At 35.0% G+C, this 26,752-nt stretch overlaps 1 protein-coding gene across 3 annotated transcripts in view; it reads right to left on the bottom strand.

The window, feature by feature from the left end:
* Bltp3b (bridge-like lipid transfer protein family member 3B) overlaps nucleotides 1–26,752 on the bottom strand; it is a 92,653-nt gene that overhangs the window by 16,972 nt on the left and 48,929 nt on the right. For all 3 annotated transcript variants that reach the window (XM_074084199.1, XM_074084200.1, XM_074084201.1), the window contains 11 exons: nucleotides 26,484–26,567; nucleotides 24,751–24,933; nucleotides 23,176–23,294; nucleotides 20,961–21,102; nucleotides 16,970–17,163; nucleotides 13,635–15,133; nucleotides 13,194–13,369; nucleotides 8,873–8,994; nucleotides 7,655–7,805; nucleotides 5,539–5,792; nucleotides 5,097–5,205 (listed from right to left, as the gene is read on the bottom strand). In XM_074084199.1, coding sequence (XP_073940300.1) covers nucleotides 5,097–5,205; nucleotides 5,539–5,792; nucleotides 7,655–7,805; nucleotides 8,873–8,994; nucleotides 13,194–13,369; nucleotides 13,635–15,133; nucleotides 16,970–17,163; nucleotides 20,961–21,102; nucleotides 23,176–23,294; nucleotides 24,751–24,933; nucleotides 26,484–26,567 — 3,033 coding nt within the window. The remainder of the gene's footprint in view (nucleotides 1–5,096; nucleotides 5,206–5,538; nucleotides 5,793–7,654; nucleotides 7,806–8,872; nucleotides 8,995–13,193; nucleotides 13,370–13,634; nucleotides 15,134–16,969; nucleotides 17,164–20,960; nucleotides 21,103–23,175; nucleotides 23,295–24,750; nucleotides 24,934–26,483; nucleotides 26,568–26,752) is intronic.

Raw genomic sequence — 26,752 nt, forward strand, 5'->3', positions numbered from 1 at the left:
AGTAACCTCAACTTAGGTACACACAAGCAAACCTTCAAACAACTAAGACAACTAAATGACAAGAATCACCACATACCTATCAGTACTAACACTTAATGTTAATGGACTTAATTCCCCCATCGAAAGATTGAGGAAGACTATAGAAAGTGGAGAGATCTCCCATGCTCATGGATTGGCAGAATCAACATAGTAAAAATGTCGATACTCCCTAAAGTAATCTACATGTTTAATGCAATTCCCATCAAAATTCCAATGACATTCATTAAAGAGACTGAAAAATCTACTGTTAAATTTATATGGAAACACAAGAGGCCATGAATAGCCAAGGCAATACTCAGTCAAAAGAACAGTGCAGGAGGTATCACAATACCTGACTTCAAACTATATTACAAAGCAATAACAATAAAAACAGCATGGTACTGGCACAAAAACAGACATGAAGACCAGTGGACTAGAGGACCCAGATATGAAGCCACACAACTATAAGCAACTTATCTTTGACAAAGGAGCTAAAAATATACAATGGAGAAATAGCAGCCTCTTCAACAAAAACTGCTGGGAAAACTGGTTAGCAGTCTGCAAAAAACTGAAACTAGATTCATGTATATTACCCTATACCAAGATTAACTCAAAATGGATCAAGGATCTTAATATCAGACCACAAACTCTAAAGCTGATATAGGAAAGAGTAGGAACTACTCTGGAGTTAGTAGGTATAGGTAAGAACTTTCTCAACGAAACCCCAGCAGCACAGCAACTAAGAGATAGCATAGATAAATGGGACCTCATAAAGCTAAAAAGCTTCTGTTCATCAAAAGAAATGGTCTCTAAACTGAAGAGAACACCCACAGAGTGGGAGAAAATATTTGCCAACTATACATCAGACAAAGGACTGATAACCAGAATATATAGGGAACTTAAAAAACTAAATTCTCCCAAAACTAATGAACCAATAAAGAAATAGGCAAGTGAACTAAACAGAACTTTCTCAAAAGAAGAAATTCAAATGGCCAAAAAACACAGGAAAAAATGCTTACCATCTCTAGCAATAAAGGAAATGCAAATTAAAACCACGCTAAGATTCCACCTCACCCCTGTTAGAATAGCCATCATCAGCAACACCACCACCAACAGGTGTTGGCGAGGATGCGGGGAAAAAGGAACCCTCTTACACTGTTGGTGGGAATGTAAACTAGTACAACCACTCTGGAAAAAAATTTGGAGGCTACTTAAAAAGCTAGACATTGATCTACCATTTGATCCAGCAATACCACTCTTGGGGATATACACAAAAGACTGTGACACAGGTTACTCCAGTGGCACCTGCACACCCATGTTTATTGCGGCACTATTCACAATAGCCAAGTTATGGAAACAGCCACGATGCCCCACCACTGACGAATGGATTAAGAAAATGTGGTATTTATACACAATGGAATTTTATGCAGCCATGAAGAAGAACGAAATGTTATCATTCACTGGCAAATGGATGGAATTGGAGAACATCATTCTGAGTGAGGTTAGCCTGGCCCAAAAGACCAAAAATCATCTCATTTGTGGACATTAGATCAAGGGTAAACACAACAAGGGGATTGGACTATGAGCACATGATAAAAGCGAGAGCACACAAGGGAGGGGTGAGGATAGGTAAGACACCTAAAAAATTAGCTAGCATCTGTTGCCCTTTACGCAGAGAAACTAAAGCAGATACCTTAAAAGCAACTGAGGCCAATAGGAAAAGGGGACCAGGAACTAGAAAAAAGGTTAGATCAAATGAATTAACCTAGAAGGTAACACCCATGCACAGGAAATCAATGTGAGTCAATGCCCTGTATAGCTATCCTTATCTCAACCAGCAAAACCCCTTGTTCCTTCCTATTATTGCTTATACTCTCTCTACAACAAAATTAGAAATAAGGGCAAAATAGTTTCTGCTGGGTGTTGAGGGGGTGGAGGGGGAGAGGGAGGGGGCGGAGTGGGTGATAAGGGAGGGGGTGGAGGCAGGGGGGAGAAATGACCCAAGCCTTGTATGCACATATGAATAATAAAAGAAAAAAAAAAAGAAGTAAGGCCTTAAAGAATAGAGAAGAAAAGAAGCAAAGTAAAAGAAGAGTTAATAGAGAAAAGAAGCAACGATGCTGTTGTGCGCCTCCATCCGAGCGCCCAGCACACCTGGCCCCAACTTCCTGCATGTCTGTCTTCTATCCTTTGTCCTTTCTGCATCTCCAGTCGCCCCCATTTAGGTCAGTAGGAACAGGAGCGTGAGAAAGCTCCTGACAGTATGGATATACCCATATTTTGTCTATCCATTCACTGCATAACAACATTTGGATTTTTCCACTTTTTGCCTATTATGAATATTGTTGCTATAAACATTCATGTTATAAATGCTTGTGTAAAGTTTTTATGTGGACACATTTTCATTTTTCTTGCGTACATACCTAGGAGTGGAATTGCTGAGTCATAGTTAACTCTGTTTAACTTTATGAGAAACTGCCAACCTACTTCTAAGGCATCTGTACCATTTTATAATCCCAACAACATATCAGGGTTCCAATTTCTCTACATTCTTGCCAATTATTATAGACATCCCAGTGGGTATGAAGTGGTATCTCATTGTAGCTTTGGCTCTCATTTCCCTAACTGCTAATGATGTCAAACATCTTTTCATGTGCTTATTGGCCATTTATATATCTTCTTTGGAGAAATATCTATTCAATTCCTTTGTCCAAAAAAAAAAAAAACTCCTTTGTCCATTTTAAAATTCAATTATCTTTTTACTAATAAGTAAGAATTCTTCATGTAGTCTAGATACCAGTTTATCAGACATGTAAATTGCAAGCATTTTCTCCCAACCTGTGGGTTGTCTTTTCATTCTCTTGACAGTATCATTCAAGGTACTAAAGCTTTATTTTAATGAAGTCCAATTTATCTTTTTTTTTTTTTTCGTTACTTGTGCTTTTGGTATGGTATCTGAGAAGGCTTTGCCTAACTCAAGATCAATATATATTTCTAGTTTTCTCTTAAAGAGTTTTATGGCTTTAGCTCTTACATTTAAATTTCTAATCCACTCAGAGTAAATTTTTATACACAATAAAATGAAAGGGTTCATTGTCATTCATGTGGATATCCAGTAGCTCCAGCACCATTTGAAGAAAAGGCCACCTCCCCACCCCATTGAATTATTTTGGCAGCCTTGTCAAACCGTAAAAGTAAGAGTTTATTTTTGAACTCTCAACTCCCTTCCATTCCAATAATCTTTTAACAAGCTCCTTTTCTACTCAATCAGCTAAAGAATATCTCTTGCTTATAATTATGAATGCTGACTGAAACTGTTTTCTTCAAATGTTTGAGAATTATTAGATATATGCTAATCAGTTTCCTGACTATGGATGGTGTTTCTATTTGCCACTGTCAACCCCTAGTAGCTGTGGGATTGGGGCGGGGGAGGGGCTTGAGCTACTGGGTAAAATACACCCAGTTTTAGCAACTGAGGATGGAACCATTCTCTTCTTAGATCTTAACAGCTGCAGAATTTATTCTCAGTCAATACATAAACACTACTGTAGTCTTTTAGTAGACAGGAGCACAGGTGAAGATCTCAAAAAGCAGGATATAGACACTATTGCTTCAGGGTTCTATTGTAATCTCATCATGCTGATGGGGAGATTTACCCTCTTTCTAATGAGGAAATGTGTTAGATAGTTCTTCTGAACTCTCTTGGCCCATTTCTTGCCTCTTACCAGGTAAGAAGGTATGACTTATATGATTAATTAGGTAAGGGGGAAGAGGGGGAATACCCATATAAGCATGGTTCAGTTTCTTCTCACTTTGGTAAATGCCTCATTTACCAGAATCAGGGTACATTCTGGTTCTGCTTTCTCTGTAACATTGACCTGTAGCTTTGAGACCTAAAACATGTGGAACAGAGAGCTGCGTGGGAAGTCTATCTTCTCACAAATCTAAGATATCTTCTCTACCTGAGTTTTTAACAGTAATGAAGCTGACATTTTGGTTTTTGTTGGTCTACCTCCAGTTGGTCCTATACTCTAAAGGGGATGACTTTATTTCTCAAAATGCTCCTACCTCAGCAATAGTCTTTTTTTTTTTTTCATGGGTTTATAGACACAAACTACTCTGGTTCTGCCTCTCTGATTTATTCTCTGGTTAAACTCTTAAGAATTTCTGCTTCTCCCCCCATGGTCCTTATTGTTCTTTTACAGTACTATTTATGACTTTGTTTTCCATTATTTAATGAGGTTTTTAAATAGGAGATGAAGTAGGTCAATAAGCCACTAAAATACTGAGGACCAGAACATCTAAATCTATGAACTCATGCTCTTTCTGCTACTTCACACTACCTTGTAAGATGTAAGTCCTTGTATTAAACACCGTAAAAATCTTCTTAGAGTAAAGACATAAGCATTAAAAAAGAACTAAATATCTAGCAATGTACCATAAGTAACTACTATATAGAAAGTACCATAAGAATTGTAAGAATTCACATCAAATTATAAAGAAGACTTCATTTAAAAGAAGAAGTTTTGGGGTGGGGTACAGCTAAGTAGTAGAGTACTTGCCTCACACAAGAAGCCCTGGATTCAATCCTCAGGACACATAAACAGGTAGGTAAGTAGAAAGGTAGGTAGAGCAAACTTGAGATAACTTTAGAAAGATGAATAAACTTTACATAGAGGATGAGCAATTCTAATAAGGAATAACACAGCAAAGAACACAGACATGGAAAACTGCAAGTTCCATTACAAGAACACTAGGCTGGGTGAGTATATTCAAAAAGACACTAGGAAATAAAGAATTCAAGTAAGAAGCATATCTAAGATCAAGAGCCATGTAAGACCACGAAAGCTTTTCTCATTTTCATTCAACACACATTTGCAGAACGGGTATGAAGTCAATTATAGATGAATTATTTCCGGGGTCTATAAGATGATACTTTATTACAATGTACTAAAAGTGTCCCTCCATCATCTACTACATATACACACACATATAAAATAAACAATGAGTGAAAAAAAATAATCAGCATGTAATTAATTTAACTACCAAATTAGAGGTAATTATTTTTTTATACATACCTCTGATATGAAAAGAGCCATCATCATTTCTCTCTACCACAAGATGATCAATGTGCAGAGTTACAGGAGTTGGTTCAAGGGATATTGTACTACTCCGAGGACTGTCATCCTATAGATAAGAGAAATATTTTTATATTCTGGTTAAAGTAGTGATGAAATTAAAATAATAATATTAAATAAGCATTACTTCAGTCAGTTCTATTTTTAATGATTTAGAAATATATTTATGTGTTTTAGTTGATATAGTAAGAAAACTATTTTATTTTGACTTTTTTTAATTTGTAAGGATTTTTGTATCATTTCCCATAAGGACCAATAAATTAATTATAATAAATGCTAACAGAATACTACACTGAATGTATATTCTTAAACATGAATCAAAGTCCAGGTAGGCAACATGAACATTTATAACATGAAAATATAAAATTATCTTTTAACATACTTTTAAATTTATTTTTGTGTTAGAAACTTGTATCTTCATTGGTATTACAGTTGCAACAGTTTCATCTTCCAAAAAATGCTGAATATTCATAAGAGAAGATGTAAGAAACTCAGTGCTGAAGTTTTCTATATGGCATTGCAGAAACCCATTTTTTTCTGCAAGCAAAGAGTGTATTATAGCACCAGGCCCACTTTCAAACCTCAGAGAAATCTCAGGAGAGGATTTGGAATGAATTACAGCTTTCTGATCAGAACCTAAGGAAAATAAACATTAAAAAATCATAATTACATAGCAATACAAAAAATGTCATTATTATTTGTCATTAAAAGGTTATAGTCACTTTGTATATTAAAGCAATAATAGATGAAACAGTCTTCAAGTTTACTCCCAATTTAAATGATATTCTATAGTACATATAAAATACCACACATACCACAATTCTACCTTTTTCCCTTGGCGGCTATCTGCTACAATAATGTTGACTTTTCTGTATTTTCTAACTTTTTTGGTAATAGGAAAATAGGTAATAGGATATAACTCATATAGTTAGAGTGTGTTCATGTGAGCATCTACTTGCTAATTTTAATACATGGATGACTGTGATGAAGAAACAGAAATGGCATTTAAAGTTATTCTTAAGCTATTTCTCAAGAAGCCTGAAGTTTTGCTTCTTCTTCATTAAACTGGCTACTTAAAATATTGGAAAAGTAAATAGAGAAGACCTCATTAAAACATCCCTATTAGAAGACAAACTAGCAAAGCATGGTGGCACATGTCTCTAATCCCAGCACTTGGGAGAAAGAGGCAGGAGGATCTCAAGTTCAAAGCCAGCCTGAGCTACATAGTAAGAGCCTATCTTAAAAAGAAAAAAAAGCAAAAAGACAAACCTAAATCTGAAATTACAGTGAAGAATATATATACACATATACATACTCCCTTCCCCATTATTCCTTCCTTTTCCTTTCTTTCTTTTCTTCTTATCTTCAAAAACCCAACTAAAATTAGCCGTGGTGGTGCACACCTGTAATTCCAATAGTTAGGAGGTTGGGGCAAGAAAATCACAAGTTTTGGAGAAGCAAAGCTGGCTCACTGAAGCCAGCAGTAGGACAGTAGGACCCTGTCTCAGGAAAAACAACAAAAATAACTGAGACAGTTAAAAGTAAGGTATTAGCACTGACTAGATAAAACACATACATAAGACATTTCAAAAATAATTCCTTAAATTAGAAACAAAATAATAGGAATGGGGGGGGCAATACTAGGGTTTGAATGCAGTTCCTCACTTAAGCCACACCCCAGCCCTGTTTGCTTTAGTTATTTTTTTCAGATGGGGCCTTGCTTTTGGCCTGGGGCCAGACTTGGACTATGAGCCTCCTATTTACAACCCCTACCCCATAGCTAGGATTACAGGCATGCATCACCCACGCCTGATCTCCTCCTCCTGAGTAACAAGGATTTAAGATGTGAGTCTCTGTCCCCAGCCTAGGATAGTATTAAATAACCTATAAATCAGACAAAAAAAAAATGCCATCTAGAAATAATCCAAGAATATACAATTTGAAAAGTGCTGGGGTTGGATATAGAACAAAGTCTAGCTTTTTTTCTTCAAAGACTAGTTTTGAAATTTTATTTTAAATTATTTTTTGTCCACTATGAAATTTTTCAATTTTAAACTTAGTTCCTTCCATTTTGCATGTTAATAGGATTTACACTTATTAATATAAAATTCCTGAAATTTTTTTAGTAGATACATGGTAAACTGAAAGGCCTAACATAGAAAAAAACCAAGAGCTAATTCTTTTCCTATGGTGTTGGCTTACACACAAATGGTATACTTATCTGCAGTTCCCAAGAAGGTGAGTGAAGTAAGAGCATATTTACTTGATACCTTGCAAGACTAAATTTATTTCAGCATATTTTCTATCAGACATAGAATTCTATGTCCATAACAAAGAAAAATATTACAATTTATTGACTTTTTAAATTTTTTTCACAATTGTCCTTGAACTCAAGTATACCAAAGACAGGACTATTGCTAAGCCGTATATAAAATATAAAATAAGTTTAAGTCATGTTATTTTGTGTGAAAAGTAGTTTAAAAGAAAAAAGATCTTACCAACTGGACGATTACAGAGGTAATGTCGAAGACTGATATTGCCTAACTGATCTGGTGTCACCTGGTTCACCTGAAGACAGATTTCTGTATCTTCTCCTCGGATTTCAATTTCCCCATTTATACCAATAATTTTAAACACCACTATTGACATCTATTAATGATTGCATAAATAATATTAGCATATCAAGTAATTCAACACAAAATTTTAGAAATAAAAGAAACAATCACTAGCCTCTAAAAATACAATTGTGATTATCAAATCAAAAATACGTTTATCACCTAGAGAACACAGTTGTTGCATTATACAGGTTGAGTATGCCTGATTAAAAAATCAGAAATCCAAAACTTTTTGAGTGACAACAGGATGCCACAAGTGGAAAATACCTCTCCATAAAACTATGTTTTGTGAACAAGATTACAGAAAATATTGAATGAAATGAACTTCAGGTTATGTGTACAAAGCTGGATATGAAATACGGATGAATTTTATATTCTGACATGGGTCCCATCCCCAAGATGTCTCATATATATGCAAATATTCTAAAATCCAAAAACAATCTGAAATCCAAAACACTTCTGATATTAGAATTTTGGATAAGAGATATTCAGTGCTTCTGCTTCTTTTCTGTTCAGTCAAGACAAAAATACTTTAGATAGCAAAGATTAATTATATGACATTTCCATGTAGAATGAATTTCCCTGGGTTAGGAGGGCTTAAAAGAGATAGTAGCATATTTCCTTTGTGGAAAGCCCTTCATTAGCTGAGTGTGATGGTACACACCTGTAATCTCAGCACACTGGGAGACTAAGGAGGAGGATCACAAGTTTAAAGACACCCTGGGCTACATGGAGAGACCATATCTCAAAAAAAAACAGTATCCGTCATTATTAGAACTAACTACCTCTCTTCATGACCATTGAACTTTTTAAAATTATATTTTTAAGTATACTCTTTCAAGTAACTAAAATATAGCTAAAAATAAAAGACAACAAAGAAAAAAGAGACCCTCTCCCTCTTCAATATCAATAAAACAAATTTACAAAAGTAAAACAGAAAAAAATACTTGATAAGCAAGTAGGAAGTATTTTCAAGAGTAGGAAAGGCATCTAGAGCACAATCTAGAATGTATTTTACATATTACTGTCTTAAAATGTGTACATATGAAAAATGAAACAAAGTTAATGCCTTTGTTTTCCACAGACTCCCTCTGCAATTACCAGGTCATCGTGACTTTCTTGAGCCCCCTCTGAGTTTGTACTGATAGCATCTGGAGATGTTTCACCACAATTCTGCAGATTTGCTGGGCTCTGGTAATTTGTAGTGGAGTTCTTTTTAATTCCTGAGATAATACAAAAAAAGTAGTAAATTAAAATCAGTTTTACACATGATCCAACAATGTTAGGCTTATCTATTCAAAATGGACTATCCCTTCAACTTATTCTCAAGCATAGCATTGTTAAAAACAAATAAGATAAAAAAAAAAGTTAATAGAAAGAAGTAAATCACTACTTTTTTGTGCAAAAGCAGGGATATTTGCCACAAGAACACTGTTTCTGAAGTACATTTGGATCACAGGGCAGACATCCAATTAAGGAAGGTTCTATAGCATAAAAGGAACAGGAAGCAACTAGAGTTATCTATAAATGTAGAATATTTTTCTTTCTTTGTTGTTTTTTGGCAGTACTGGAGTTTGAACTCAAGTCCTCACACTTGCTAGGCACATGCTCTACCTCTGCCTCCTGAGTAGTTAAAATTATAGGTGTGAGCTACCAGTGCTCAGCTGGAGAATAATTTTTGATGACCCCTATCAGTACCTCTTCTACATTTAACTGGTATGTTAGAAAGGGCACGGCTATGATTTAGGGTTAGATTAAGGATTTTTTGTTTATATATGATAATAATCTTTTCCCAAGTCTGAAGAGACAGTATAGCATTATAGGTTAAAAGCTTGGCTTGAGTCAGGCTAGCAGACAAATCTGCTTCTACTTCCTGGCTACATAACTCGGAACAAGGTAACTGATTTCTCTAAGCTTCTATTTCTGAATCTATAAAAAAGGGATTAATACTACCATGACTAGTTTGATAATTAAATAAAACAACATATTGTAAAACTTTCAGCAGTGACTACAGTATTTAATCAATGTTTGCAATTGTTACTGAATATCATCTACCATGTGAGGTATCTCCCACCAAATCAGAGTACATTACATAGGGATCTAGGATTTTTCTTCTGTCTTTTATGTGAAGTATAAATTTGGTTACGAATACTTCCTCGGGCCAGAAAGAACAGTCATATTCAGACTACCTGTTCAAATGCTAATTCCACTACTCGCTTGTGTGAGCTTGGGCAAGCTGCTCAACCTCTTTAGGCTTTGTTTTCCTCACCTTTAAAATGCATGTAATAATAGCCCTAACTCAAATTTATGTAAAGATTAAATAAAACACATAATGCTTTAGACAGTAATTGGTACAGTAAGTACCTACCAAGTATTAGCTTAGAACAAACAAAAAATAATAATCCAAGCTCTTTTTATAATAATGTGACTATAGGCAAATTACCTTTGGAATCTCAGTCTCCATACCTGTAAAATGAGGGTAAAAATAAAAACTTGTACCTCATAGGTATGATTTGAGGAAGTTTGGCATGTAGGCTCTCGTACCAGAATACTGGCATTTAAACAACTTACTAGCTGTGTTACCTTGGGTTAGATACTTAATTTCTGTGAAGATAAATAGTATATTACTGGCAAAACTGCTGAGGGATAAATGCATTTATACACACAAACACATACACAGAACAGTGCCAAGACACAAAAAATGTGTTAAATAAATGTTAACTACTATTATTATAGAGCTGTGGTTCAAATTAAATGAGGTCAACTACTCAAGCATTTGGCTAAAGTCTGAATGTGTCCTTTACAAAATTCATGTTGCCAATGTGACAGGATTAAGATAGGCCTTCAAGCACTGAGGGCCCCTCCCTCAAGATGGGATTAAGGACCTCATAAAAGCAGTTTCACTTAAGGTGTCTTGCCCTTTCTCCATCTGTCATGTGAGGACACAGCATTCCTCTCCTCTGGAGGCACCAGACAGCTAAACTGCTGGGGTCTTGATCTCAGACTTCCCCACATCCAGAACTGTGAAAAATAAATTTCCATTCTTAAAAATTACCCAATCTGTGGTACTCTGTGCTAACAACATAAAATGGACTAAGATAGCATCTGACAATAAATGTTAATTGCTATTACAGTACCAATATTAAAAATATGTATGCTCTTATTAGTATTTATTATCTCACCTAAGCTGTTTTCAATTGCACCAATAGCCTTAATTCCCTTCAAACAGAAAAAAATTCATGCTTGCCTCTAGTCTCCCATGTTTCTGTCTGTGGAACTATTCTTTGAGTATGGTATATGATTTTATTCTCGTTCACAAAGTCCCCAATGGCTTACCAATGGGAACACATTTAATACTTTCTAAATCTTTCACAATGGCCTTTAGAGGGATACTGGTTGCCTCCGAATGAAATGGGGTAATCATGTAGTTCCCTCACACACCATCATGAATGTGAAAGAACTCTGCTTTTGTAAATATAGAGCTCCAGTCTGGAAAAATTCCAGTCACAGGATCATACAGTTGACAATCCAACATGCAAATTAGGACCATCTAATCAAATTTCCAAATAGGAGACTCTGTAATAGAGGCTGATAGCCTTAATGTCAGCTGCTTTGAAGATTCCAAGATGGTGGCTAGAAGGAGGAAGCAGAAAGCATGCCTCCTAAAGTAAAATATTGGAGAGACGCTGGAGATACACCTTACAGGAAAAACCACTGAGAAGAGGCAAAACTTTGACTCCTCCACACCTCCAGCCTGCACATAGCATCTCCACTTCATGTTAAACAGAGAAACCAGGAGGGCCCCCAGGCCACTGCCAGATGCCAGCACCCAGACGGCTTGGGAAGATGTGGACCACAAGGTGAACTAAGCGGTACACAGCACTCCCACAGACAACCGTGGGCCAGATCAGCATAGCCCCCTGGCCAGACCAACCCCCACCCAGGGAAAAAAGAAAAAAAAACTGAATAATAAGTGGAGAAAATATTTGCCAGCTACACATGAGACAAAGGACTGATAACCAGAATATACAGGGAACTTAAAAAACTAAATTCTCCCAAAATTAATGAACAAATAAAGAAATGGGCAAGTGAACTAAACAGAACTTTCTCAAAAGAAGAAATTCAAATGGCCAAAAAACACAGGAAAAAATGCTCATCATCTCTAGCAATAAAGGAAATGCAAATTAAAACCACACTAAGATTCCACCTCACCCCGTTAGAATAGCCATCATTAGCAACACCACTAACAACAGGTGTTGGCGAGGATGCGGGGGAAAAAGGAACCCTCTTACACACTGTTGGTGGGAATGTAAACTAGTACAACTGCTCTGGAAAAAAATTTGGAGGCTACTTAAAAAGCTAGACATTGATCTATCATTTGATCCAGCAATCCCACTCTTGAGGATATACCCAAAAGAATGTGACACAGGTTACTCCAGAAGCACCTGCACACCCATGTTTATTGCGGCACTATTCACAATAGCCAAGTTATGGAAACAGCCAAGATGCCCCACCACCGACGAGTGGATTAAGAAAATGTGGTATTTATACACAATGGAATTTTATGCAGCTATGAAGAACGAAATGTTATAATTCGCTGATAAATGGATGGAACTGGAGAACATCATTCTGAGTGAGGTTAGCCTGGCCCAAAAGACCAAAAATTGTATGTTCTCCCTCATATGTGGACATTAGATCAAGGGCAAACACAACAAAGGGATTAGACTTTGAGCACATGATAAAGTGAGAGCACAAAAGGGAGGTATGGGGATAGGTAAGATACCTAAAAAACTAGATAGCATTTGTTGCCCTCAATGCAGAGAAACTAATGCAGATACTTTCAAGCAACTGAGGCCAATAGGAGAAGGGGACCAGGAACTAGAGATAAGGTTAGATCAAAAAGAATTAACCTAGAAGGTAACACACATGCACAGAAAATCAATGCGAGTCAACTCCCTGTATAGCTATCCTTATCTCAACTAGCAAAAACCCTTGGTCCTTCCTATTATTGCTTATACTCTCTCTTCAACAAAATTAGAGATAAGGGCAAAATAGTTTCTGCCAGGTAGTGAGGGGGAGGGGGGAGGGGGGAGGGGGGAGAAATGACCCAAACATTGTATACACATATGAATAAAAAAAAAAAAACAATAAAAAAATGTCTGCTGCTTTATGACTCAAATGACTGCATACAAATAATTGCTGGATGTCAGTTATAAAGAGACAGAAGTATCTGGATAAAAGAAGCAATAGAACAACCATTATGAAGTTAGGTACTCTAGGAGTATGTGTATGTATAAATACAGTAAGTCTCCTTTTTGGATGTAACTAACAATTATTGAATATAACTAAAAATGTTTAAATATCACATTTCTTGTGAGATTTGTTTATATATAATAAGAATTCCTAAACTGTATTGCTTTACCTTTTTCCAAAAATATATGACTATCACTTCCATCACTTTCTAACAACTGCTCTTCCAATATCATGCTGTCAAGTGATATGGTGTCCAACGAGATTTGTGAGGAACTTCTTTTCATGGTCTTATAAGAAACACAAAGTGGAGCCATGTTGGGTGGACAGTGTTCCTTAGGCTTTCCACTGTTAACAAACAAAATGGAAAATTACTACACATAAAGAACTTTATCTTAAAAACACTTGTGACAAAGTTAAAATATATACGTAACATCCACAAGTTTTTAAATTAATTTCAATTAATAAACTCAAAGGCTTCTCAAATTTGAAAAATCTACTCTATTAATAATGCCACATTTTGCCATGAGGTTTTCTGCCCCCAAACGAAATACACTCATGTGCACACACACCCAGAAAAACAAAGAAACCCCAAATTCCAATACACTGTTACCTTAAAGATGACTGAGATTTAAGTGTTCTAATTGTGGGTGCCTCTTCTTTACTAATTCCCAGGTTCTCAGAGAGTGAAGCTGCTTCTGGAAGCAAATCTTCAGCTTTGAAGATTGACTCTATAGTTTCACTGCCTTTATTAGTTAAACTATTGGAAAGTATGCTTTGATTACCATCATTACCAAATGATGGCATATTTGAGTCTTCTCTGTAGTTCAAAACACTGTTTGAATCTGTGTAAGGTAAGTCCTTTTTGTCACTTACTTCTAATCCATTTTCTCCTGAGCCACTCTTATAAACAAGTCCACTGCTTTCATCTTCACTTATTTTCCCTAAATGTTTATCTGATAAATAGTCCATAAAAGAAGTACCTTTTTGCAGATTTGTATCACTAGCTGATTTAAAAAGCAAAGGATCCTTTAAAGGGATGTGGCTAAGGTCAACACTCATAGATCTGTTGTCTGACATATGATTTATAGTTACACGTCTCATTGGATTTATACCACCAAACTGTTTTCTTTTTGAAGACAAAAGTTCTCCATTTTCTGTAGGCAAATAATCAGAAACCACTGGGCTCATGCTTTCAGAAACAGGAGATTTAAGAGTATTTGTGTGATCCACTGGATGTAGCAAAAGAGCCAGTTCTGCACTTCTAAGTAAAATTCCAATGCAAATGGATGTCTGACTAGCAGGACTTCCAGTCACAGCTTCCACATCTTTCCTTAAGTTATCTGAAAGCAGAATGAGAGACTCATGCAGGAAAAGCAGGAACAGATACTGGTAGTGATTAATCTGCATACTGACATGCTTATGAACATGAACCAGGACATGAATATCTGCATCTGATGAAGAGGAAAATCTTACAGATGTATCTGATGAAGAAGGTTTTTGACCACCATTTGTCAAGGGCTCAGACTCTGTACTATAGTACTCCTTCAAAAGCTTTTTCCGCTTCAGTCGGCCAGCCAGATCACTAGATTCACTTTGGGATGTATTTAGAGACACCTGATTACAAGTGTGGAGCTCTTTCTGTGACTCTGCATATCTTGTTGGTTGACAGATCCACACAGATAGGGGAAAAGAATCTACAAAACTTATTGGTCGTCCCTTTCCACTTTTCATCCCTTCATAATCTATCCAAAATTGAGAGAAGTGCACAGCCCAAACATCTGTGGCTGCTGAAGTTTTAAGTGTGTGTTTATTCAGTTTGGGAGTTATATTCCCTTTATAAACTTCATGCATTTTGGTATCTTGTTCGTGAGCATGTCTCTGGAAGATTGGATGTAGAAGATTAAAACTGCCACAAGATTTAGGGAAGCTAGTGTATGTTTTACTAAAAAAATCACAATCCTTGAAGTCTTGAAACGAAGCTTCCAGATCAGAATGTCGACAGTTTGGACAGTGCCTTGTATTTGTGGCAATCATCTCAGAGCTCTGAATAGAAATGGCGTGTGGCTGATCTTGATGACATTCAGATTTCATCTCAGAGGGAATGACAAACTAGAACGGAAAAAAATGAATCTTGGTCCAACTTACAAATTCATGTATCTTGAAGATAAAATAAGAATATGAATTAACTTAGAAATTCTTTTTCTTGACATTTTCTCTAAAAATAATTCTTTCCTTTCCAGATGTAAAGTACTAACTCTCTCCCTTTCAAATTCTTTTATAAATTGAGTAAAAAGGACTTAAATGATTATCACTAAAGAAGAGAACATTTTTTTTTTTTTTTTTTGCAGAACTGGGGTTTGAACCTAAGGGAGTGGGCTTGCCAGGCAGGTGCTCTACCTCTTGAACCATCTGACAGTCCTTTTTGTGTTAAGTATGCTTGATAAGGATTTCTCTTTTGTTGCCCATGCTGACCTTGAACTACCATCTTCCTGATTTCTGCCTCCCAAGAAGCTAGGATGATTAGGTGTAAGCTATTGATGCCCAGCTTTTCATTATTTTTCAAATAGAGTCTTGCTTTTTATGCCTAGCCAGGCTTGGACCATGATCCTTTTATTTATGTTTCCTGCATAGCTGGGATGACAGGTGTGCACACAGCACTCAGCTTTGTATTAGTTGAGATGGAAGTCTCATGGACATTTTGCAGGGCTGTCCTTGAACTGCAATTCCCTGGAACTTTGCCTCCCAAATAGGTAGAATTACAGTCTTGTGCCACCAAAGCAAAAGGGGCTGGGTGCATGGCTCAAGTGGTAGACTACTTGCCTAGCAAGCATAAAGTTCTGAGTTCAAACCCCAGTACCAGCAAAAAACAAAATATGAATTAATAATGTATACAGCATATATTTTATACACAATAAATTATAAAATAAAAAAATATATTTGAGCTAAAATATTTTTATTAAAATGTTCCCTGAGTACACAGAAAAAAATGCCAAGTCTGGAAAGACAATTTTTTGTTAGAATATTTTAAATCCAAATGTTTTGAGAGATGACTGGATAAATGAATAGATGTCATTAGAAACAGTTTTCTGGGAGAAAACTATTAAAAAAAATAAACTTAAGTTTATTTAAGTCAAACTAGTGAAATAATTTTCAAGGGATAATTAAATCTAGTCTTCAAAATGTTCCTAACAAAGAGCTCAAAGTGACTAGTTTTAATACTGCTTATGCTCATTCAGTCTTAAACAATTATAAATGTCATAAAACATGCCCTTTTATTTTGAACTTTAGATCTTTGAGAGGATCTTTAAAATATTTCTTCCATGCAACTGTTGAATATTATTTGCATCATTTCACAGAGATTAAAGGCACACAGTCTGCCAGCAACAGACCTAGGAACTCGAATTTTCATCCATCTCCAAGTCTTTATTTTATTTACTAAATGATACTATCTTTTTACTGAACAATACTACCTGTTTGTTCTTTAACATCTTCCCTTTAAAACTTAAATACAGATGGAATTCAGATTACCTACTACTTAGCTATAATAAAAAGCAACTTCCCATTACCTTGGATACTAATAGTGGAATGAATGTAAACAAATACAACTCATATAACTTAAAAGTTTTGTTATATAACTTACTTTTCTTAGAAGAAAATTTATTAGTTCTGAAATAGAAGCAAAATCACTAAAGATTTAAATTTTACTGCTGTAGCTTTCCTCCAAATGGATGGAAAAAGAATAATCATAAGAAATGTACAAACTGGGGAGAAAAGCAGTCTCTTAAAGCGTCTATAATTGAGGATAAAAATTGAATCTGAAATTTTAAAATCATGAAGATGATTTATATCTGAACATCCCTCTCATATCCTGGAAGTTATACTGCAATCAACTTTTCTTCCTTAAAAAAACGGTTTTGTTCTCACAGCCACTGATTTATATAATACCTTTAGCATTAAGCCATCAACTCGAATATCAACATGCTCATCAGATTTTGAATTGTCATTCAACTTGTACACAGCCATGAATTGGTTAAGACTCTGTTTTAAATCCAATAGAAATTGATTTAACCACAGAATGCTTCTTTCATCCACAGTAAACTGTAGTGCATTCAGCTGGCTATAGAGGTTGGGAGATGGAACTGTAGAGAAAAAATTTTAAAAACTGTTAATAAAGAAACAGTTCTAAATGTTCCCTGAGAACAGAAAAGATACTTGAGAAAGTTTTATTCTTTCTTAAAAACTTTTGAGATGTTATATTTAAAGTGATAAAGACATAAAACATTTTTCTATGCTTCATTAGCTAAAAAATACACTCAATCTAAAATTACACATATAAATAGGAAATACTATTTCTACCTTTTTCTAAGATTATATTTAAAAAAGCAAACCTCTAAACACAATACCTTCTTAGGGGAACATGACTTCAAATTTGTGGTCCTTGATTACCTATTTCTGTATGGATTTTACTATCTGCACCTGAATTGCATCCCATGAAACTGGCATGCTAGGCAGAACTCCTTGAGAGAGGGCACATGAATAGTTTTATTCCACACTTTAATCAAGGTTTAGAATACTGCTTTAGGGCTGATGGACTGGCTAAAGTGATAAAGCACCTGCCTAGCAAGCATGAGGCCCTGAGTTCAAACCCCATTTCTACCAAAAAAAGAACAGTGCCTTAAGTATATCTTGAATACTCAAACAAATACTCATTTTCGTAGCTCTCCCAAAGTAAATTAATATTTATAATTATTATACATCACTTCTGAAACTCACAAGTACTTCTATCATAAAAGCCATGTTAGTTTCAGAACAGTTCAAAGATTTTTATTCTAAAAACTCAGGCATGCTTACTTTTACCAAAGCTAAAAATAATGCATATCTAGAACTTTTAGATTGAATTAATGTAAGGAAAATAAATACAAGCAGGAAACCAACAGAGCAAGAATATTGTATTAATGTCCTGCATATATTTTCTTTTGCTTATTTTTCATTTACTCATTCCTTTAGCAAAGAATCATGAAAGTCAATTATATTCTGTGCATTGTGGTAAGGATAAAGAATATAAAAAAGAAAGCATGATCCCTTTTCTTAAAAAAAGATTCGGTTTATTACATGAGAAAGATATAAGACCAAAAAAGTTGTAACTCAATCCTATCAGAGATGTGTAACAGTGATGTTGAGATGCTTGTCTTTGTAACAGAAATGAAATAGGATGCTAAGGAAATTGCATCACTCTCTAGAAGAAAAGAAAGGATAGGGAATTTCAATATATACACCAAGTAAAGATAACAGCCACAGAGAAGCCTAGAAAGCAAATGAAACACTCAAGGATAGAGTAGAGAGAAAGAACTGAGAGTAGATTGGGGATTAAGAAAGGAAACCAGTATGCTTAGCACAAAATTTCCAATAAGGGTCTATTTATGAAATAGATTGTGTAGCTACTAAGAATATTTGTTTTGGTTTTTTTCTGAATGCTGGGATTGAACACAGGGCCTCAAGCATGCTAAGCAAGAAGTACTCTATCACTGAGTTGCACTCTCAGCCCCAAAGATACTTAAAATGAGCTTACAGAAACCATTTATAATATGCCCATATCATTAGCGGAAAGGAGCAGGATGCAAGATCAAACTGTAAAAGAAATACATGCATTAAAAACAGGACTAATAACACTACACTTATTGTTATGGGTAGATTGTGTCTCTCCTCCCAAATCCCTATGTTGAAGCCCTAATGCTGAGTACCTCTGAATGGGACTGTATTTGGAGACAAAGCCTTTGAAGAAGAAATTAAGGAAAGTAAGTTCATACAGGCCCTAGACCAACATGACTAGAGTCTTTGTAAGAAGAGATTAAAGTAGACCCACATAGAGCCAAGACCATGTGAAGACATAGGGAGAAGACCAAAACAACAAGCCAAAGAGAGAGGTCTCAGAAGAAACGGCTTTTGATTTATGACTTCAAGCATCCTGAAGTATAAGAAAATAAATTTCTGTTATTTAAGCCACATGATCTGTGACATTTGATATAGCAGTCATAAAAAACAAATACATTTATGTTATAACAGAAGTCTCTAGGTTGCAGACTTAGGGACAATTTTTATTTCTTGGCATTTTCCTCTTTTAAAAATATAAAATACATACATTATTTTCACAATAGTAAACAAAAAAAGTTAACATACTTTAAAAGTTAGACTGGTTAAAATTGTTTAAAACAGAGATCAAGTAATATGAGGATTGAAAATGTACTCTTTTACACTGGGGATTCACTATTACTATCTTCTCTATTTTTGCTTATGTCTGAAATTTTCTATAGTAAAATGTTAAATTCAAAATAGCTAAATGTAACTCAGAAATTCCACTACTGTGTATCTTGGGGGTGAGAGAGGCATGAGTGGGTAGGGTTTAAAAGGGTAAAATATAGTTTGGTAATTTTTGCAGAAAAAACATACAGAATAGAGAATGGGAATTATCATGTTAAAACTGCTAGATTTGAAGTTATGACTTCTAATCCTGGAAACTAGACTTTTTTGCTTGTTTTTGGTGGGACTGGGGTTTGAACTGAGGACTTTATGCTTGCAAAATAGGCACTCTACCGCTTAAGCCACACCTTCAGTCCATTTTCTCCAGTTATTTTAGAGATGGGGATCTCATAAACTATTTGCCAGGCTGGCCTCAAACTGCGATTCTCCTGATCTCAGCCTCCCAAGTAGCTAGGATTACTAGCTGGTGTGAGCCACCAGCACCTGGCGGGAAACTGGTCTTAACTTTGAAGAAAAATTAGTCAATGATGTATTTTATTTAAGGACAATAATTATTGGTTAGAGTGCAATGATAAGATTATGCAGTTGCAGACAAATGGCTATTGGGGAGACACTGTAAAACAAACGGAAAGAAACAATGAATAGAAGACTATGCTTGAGTTCCATTTGTGCCACTTCACTACCTGTAAGATGCAGAGAAAATGTCCCAACATATCTTAGTGCTCTCATCTTTTTAGCCAGAAAGGTGGCTGAGTGAAACAAATGAGAAATATACAAAAAATGTTGAAAAGTAGAAAGACTGAGGATTACATGCCAAAAGTCTGGCATAAACTAGAAATAAAGTGAAAAAAATAGATGTCCATTTCTAGAAAGTAATTTTCAGAATGCCTTACTCACTAAAGCTAAAAATATTGCATAAGCATCATAAATTCCTATATCAATAAATCAATATTAAGCAAACAAACATCTAAATATTTGGGGATTTCACTTTTAAAGAGAAGTCATAAGTTGTTTTTCCTCTAACAATATAAGCTATTTCATCTGAACACCTTCTCTCAACTATGATTCTCTTAGTTGAAAACAGAAAAAGAACCACACAAAGGCAAATTTTTAGCCTGAAGAACTCAGTTAAAATGAGGCACCAGCTTACAAATAAAAATTCATTAATTTGATGTTTATTTAAAAAGATAAGTGCCAAAAGTTACCCAAAATATCCTCCTGGGGATTTAAAAACAGCCCAAAAATTTCTCAAAAGTTAAAAAGACAATTTCAATTATTCACTTTTCAACAAAATAGAATTTCATATTGCTGACATAGAATGGAGTTTTAAAAAAGGTAAAAAAAATTTTTTAAAAAGGACCATATTCTACAAATAACCTAGTTATTTCTTCATTCTGTAATTCAATAAGGAGCTACTAAGCACAAAAATGAGTCAGACCTCAGGGAATAAATACCATGTAATCCTGCCAACAAGGGCGCCACAGCAGTTAGGGAAAAGGGCATATAAACAAATAATATGCACCAATATTATATTAAAGTTATGTACTATATACAACGATAACAAGAATAAAGAATAATGGGCTTTTACTTCTTTTTCCATACTTATAAAATCCAAAATCTTAACAAAAAAATATTCAAATAATGGACAAATTAATACCAAAGCAGTAAACTGTCTTACTTGGAAAATCCTTTCCATCTGGATAGTAATATTCTGTGAATTCTATATAGACAGCTGACATTTCTTGTGGAAGATACAGGGATTTTTTATTGCAGGAAATCATACTTTTGGGGGAAGAACGACATTGTTCTGCTGTGGAGACCTGAAGAAATAATTAAGTTTGCAGAAGTTATACTGAATCTAAAGCTCTTTCAAAAGAATTTATGTGACTTGGATATCACTTTCAAAATCTTCTAAAATTAATTCCAATAATTTGTCAATGGTAATTGACAATGAAAATTTTATTATATATTTAGCTTCACATTAAATTACCATAAAAAAAAATACCCACCAACTATTCGGAAAACTCTATAACCATTTTGGATTATAAAATCAACTTTATACATTATTCCTTGCAAACCTGAGTCTTAAAATAACAGGAAAATAAGAATAATGATATAGTATAGTAAATGGTAGATACAGAATGCAGATTGGAATTGTAATAAACATGTTATTCTGTTTTTTTTGTTTGTTTGTTTGTTTGAGACAGTTATATAGCCCAGGTTGGCCTGGAACTCACATTCCTCCTACCTCTGCTTCCTGAGTGCTAGGATTACCAGCAAGTACCACCATACTCAGCTGAACACATTATTTTATTTTCTACTACTTACTTTTGATTGTTCTGTTTTAGACTATTTGTGTATGTTTCTTTATTGTATTATCTCAGCCATTTGAGATAATGGGTGATTCCCTTCCTTCATTAATTGATGACTTTACTTAAATCTAAAAATTTAAAGTCCACTTTAAATAAGCTGCTTTATATAAAGAGAATGTAAAGGAAGAAGCAATGGCGCAGTGAGAAAATAATAAGGGTTTCTCAAAACTGGCAGTACTGACGTTTTGGGCCAGACAGTTCTTTATGAAGAGAGTGTCCTGTGCATTGCAGAACGTACAACAGCATCGCGGGACTTCACCCCCCAGATATCAGCAGCACCACTTTCAAGGGTGAGAACCAAAATGTGTCCCAGTTGAGAACCACTGAATTAAATGAAAACTTTTCAGGTAAAGCTACAGGCTTATCAAAATAAACCAGGACAACTTATAAATGATGATATGAACCCGAAATTTGCAATCTTCTTTTTAAAAACAGATCACAGTCAGGTATGGTACTGGTACTTGTAATACCAGTACTCAGAAGGCTAAGGCAGGAAGATCACAACTTCAAAGCCAGCCTAGACTATATGTATAATAAAATCCTGTCTCAAAAAAAAAAAAAGTCATATATTCTATTTTCTTGGTCCCAAGAACTGACATTAGACCATGTTGTGTGATTATAGTTTGCCCGCATAAACTAGGTAGTTGAAATGGGAGAGTTCTTATCCATAAAATCAGGTTCATAGTCTGGCCAATACTCAATAGGTCCACTAAAAGTGTTTCTTCCACACAGACTATTGTGTAGTAAGAAATCTGGTCTTCCAAGAGTTCTAGTCTTTGCTCCTGCAAGATAACTAGAAACTATAATTGCCTATTTATGGTAGACAATTGATAGTTTAAACTAATAAGATGACTCTGGTGGGGCTGGTCACACTTGATATTCTTATTTGTTTAGAGAGGGGTGAAGGCCTTGGGTCATCTGCTATCAATCCACAATAAGATTGAGTTCAATTACATAGATAATACTTTACGCATATTACTACACGTCTGCCCTGGGGGGCTGGAGACTGAACCCAGGGCTTCATGCATGGTATGCAAGCTGTCTATCACTGAGCTATATCCCCAGGCCTAAGATTCACATTTGGAACCCTTCCAGACTCTGCCCTATGCACTGTTTCCTATAGCTGGTTCTTATTTGTATTCTTTCCTTATAACAAAAGCAATTATGAGCATAACAGATTTCACTGAACTCTGTGAGTCTTTCAAATGAACTGTTGAACCTGAGGGTAGTTTTAGCAAACCCCCCAAAACTTGCAGTTTGGTGTCAGAAGTCTTAGACAGTGCTAGCAGCCTGAAATAATGTGCCCTTGTCTTCATAGTTTAGCTAATTCTGGGTAACCATATAAATAAACATTAATGAGCATATATTTTCTATTCCATCACATTAGATGGCCAAATTAAGTCATTTCACAAACTGGTCAAGATGTTTTCAAGTAAAATTGCAGAATTCATTATTAGAGTCACTCATATCAGATACTAAAAGTATTCTTGAAAAAACTTAATTAAAAAAAATAAAACATACCTGGTATATATTGAAATCTGCAAGTCTAATCACAACAGAACTAGACATTAGCTTAGCTTTTGATTGTTGAGATAATACTGAAGGTGTTCTAGAAGCGCCTTTCAGAGTGGAGTCCTTCTCTGTAGAAAGCAAAAACTCCTTTTATTACAAAATTATTACTTTTTTTTTTTTGGCAGAACTGAGGTTTGAACTCAGGGCTTTGCATTTGCTAGGCAGGCACTACCACTGGTGCCATGTCTCCAGCCCTTTTTGCTCTGTTTACTTGAGATAGGGTCTCATTTCTTGCCTAGGCCAGCCTGGACCACCAACCTCCTATTTTATGCTTCCTACCATCACTGGGATAACAGTCATGTACTACCATACCCAGCTTTTTTTCCATTGAGATGGGGTCTCACAAGCATTTTTTGCCCAGGTTGGCCTAGAATCACCATCGCCCTAATCCTAACCTCCTTCATAAGTCAGAACGACAGACAAGTAGCATCAGCTTACAAAATTCCTTTTTAATAGTCACTCTTTTATTATTAAAAAAGCTACCAGAAATATAGATGAACAGTAATTTCTCAAACAAGATAATACATGTAGAAATAGTTTATAAATTATAGTGATACAGAAATGTAGGTTTTGTGATTATTTATTTTTAAGCAGGAACCATATTTTTATTATATTTAAGTCACTCTCCTACAATGTTAAAAGTGAGATCTACCAGTCGCTTAAGAGTCTAAGCCAAAAACCAAAAATGAGGACTGTAAAATAGGTAGTGTCAGGGGGGTACCAGAGGGAGGGAGGAGGGTGAAGGAAGGAGATTAAGGTGATGGTAGATGGACTTCATATACCTATATGAAACAGAACTAAGAAACCTCTTGCAATTGTTTTAATTAGGGTGGGGAGGGAGCTGAGGGGGAGAGATGATGGGGGCAATGTGACTAATGTAGTATAAGTCTAATTGGAATTGTCACTGCAAGTCCCTCCCCACATAATGAATATATCCTAATAAAAAATTTATATATATATAAAAAAGAGTCTGAGCCAGGTGCATTGGCTCACACCTATAATCCTAGCTACTTGGGAGGTGGACATCAGGAGGATCTAAGTTCCAGGCCAGCCTGGGCAAAAAGTTTGCAAGATTCCATTTCAACCACTAAAAGTTGAGGCATGGCGGCATGCACCTGCCATCCCAGCTACACAGGAAGCATAAATAGGAGAACTGTAGTCAGGCCTGCTTGGGCATAAACACAAGACCCTATTTTAAAAATACCTAAAGCAAAAGAGGGTAAGGTATAGCTCAAGTGGTAGAACACCTGTCTAGCAAGTACAGGGCCCTGAGTTCAATCCCCAGTACCACCAAAAACAAAATTCTACCTGCGTGTTAGCTCTTATTGGTTATATTAATCTTAAAAACATTTTGATCTATAAGCTTAGGTTGGTCTGAGTAAAGGGTGCAAGATTTTTATACATTAATTAAAAATAATACTTATTTACTAAAAATATACTATGACCACACACACGCACGCACACGCACACACACACGCACACACTTAGTATCGGGGGAAGGCCATATGTTGTTAGGTAAAATACCTGTTTGTGTGTGCTGGGGAGAGGCATGTGTTGGGGATTTAGGAGGTGAACCTACATTATGATCCTTCACAGCCTGTTTAAGCATTTCAACGTTGCACTCAAATTCATGTAACAATTCATTGGCCCATCCATTTTTTGTTTTGGTTGCATCACTAAAATACATCCAATGATTACAACTATCTCCTGTAAAAGGAATAACAGATTATTTCACAGAAAATGCACAATTTCCATTTAGTCTGTTACAGCAGTGCTTTCAATGAAATTTACTTATTTTGCTCAAGGATGTCTTTTAATCTTCCAAAATATGTGGATACTTCACTTACTACTTCTCTAAAACAAGAGCATGACAAGGAACAGAGGACAACAGTGTTAAAAGCAAATAACCTGGAAGATTTTCCATCTACAGCCCTTGGTAGACTAGCACTCAAAGTTTCAATTCAAAGCCAAAGGATTGGTCCATCTTCACTGGATGCTCAATCATGTAGCAAGCTTCCACTGGACAAAATCTCAGAAAATACCATCAAAGATTTGTTGTAAAGTAATGATAATCTAATCCATAAAACTGATAAAAGTATGATCATTAAAACATTTAAGAAAATAACAGGGGGTGGGGGCAGGGGGGAGAAATGACCCAAGCTTTGTATGCACATATGAATAATAAAACAATAAAAAATAAATAAAAAATAAAAAAAACAGAATTTCTCAAAATGGACATTAGTCATAGAGAGATATATGCATGTTTGGGAAAAGAAAATATAAAATATGTAGCAATTAAGGAAAGTAATATGTACATTAAAAGATTTTTAAAAATAAAGTCTATATTGTGGTTGAAAGTCTTATCTTCCAAAATATGAATAATTTATATAATTACTTTCTTACAAAGCCCTTCAAAAGAAAAGCAAAACAAATAGTACAACTTTTAAATTCTGTCAGGTACTAACATAGAAATGATAATCATTGGTAGGCAGAAACATGAATATAAAAATTTCATTGGTTTCTGAAAGTCTTGGAAAATGCATTATAATTTTTTTGGTTGTTTTATGTTTTTGTAAATAAGAAAACAATGTAGCATAGCTATGTTCTAAAGCTAAATTGCTTAATTTGGGTATAAATAATATTTTTTGTTTTTATTATTTGAGAAAAAAGAACCTATCAATACTTCAAGATTAAAGTAACTATTAAATGTAACTTGGATGAAATTTAGAAAATATGAAACTGAAAATGTAAAATTCAAAACATTGATTATTAAATTAATAAAACACTGACTGCTTTGTCACAACCAACAAAACAGCACAAATATATGTCAGCTTTTTAGATGTTTTAAATCCATTATTTAGAAAATTGGTGATTTCAGGGTTTTCTTTTGTGTGTGTGTGTGTGTGTGTGTGTGTGTGTGTGTGTGTGATGATGGGAATGGAACCCATGTGTCTAAAACATGCTAGGCAAGTATTCTACCATTCTATTCCAAGCCAAGAATTGTCAATTTCTAACAATTCTAGTTTCTAACAATCCACGTGAATCTCAATATAAAATGTATGAGTATTTTCTAAGGCAATCCTATTTTCTCGGTAAAATACTACCAAGAGAAAAATAGTGAAGATATCTTGATGTCTTTTCTCTTTAGTAAATTAGATTAAAACAAAAAGATTTTTTTAAAAAAATGTAAATGATAAATTGTAAAAATAAAAATGTAATTTTAAGGCAAGATTTACATATTTACATATTTTACATACCTGCTTTATGATAAGGATAATAATCTATGGTCAGCTGTGTAAAAGACAGTTGCATAGCACCTCCAGTAATACGTCTGTTTGATTCTGGAAAAAGAAAAAGATGGAATTGAGGAAAAAAAAAAAGAGAAAGAAATATTAAGCAAGTATCAAAAACAGTTTGCCATAAAATATATTTAGCATAATCAGGAGTACAAGTAGTAGTAATCTGCCTCTCTTTTGTACTGGATAATATATTAAGGAATTTAGGAAATGCAGTTCAATCTATTAAG

This window comes from Castor canadensis, chromosome 8 (genome assembly GCF_047511655.1).
Source record: "Castor canadensis chromosome 8, mCasCan1.hap1v2, whole genome shotgun sequence".
Taxonomy (NCBI): Eukaryota; Metazoa; Chordata; class Mammalia; order Rodentia; family Castoridae; genus Castor; species Castor canadensis.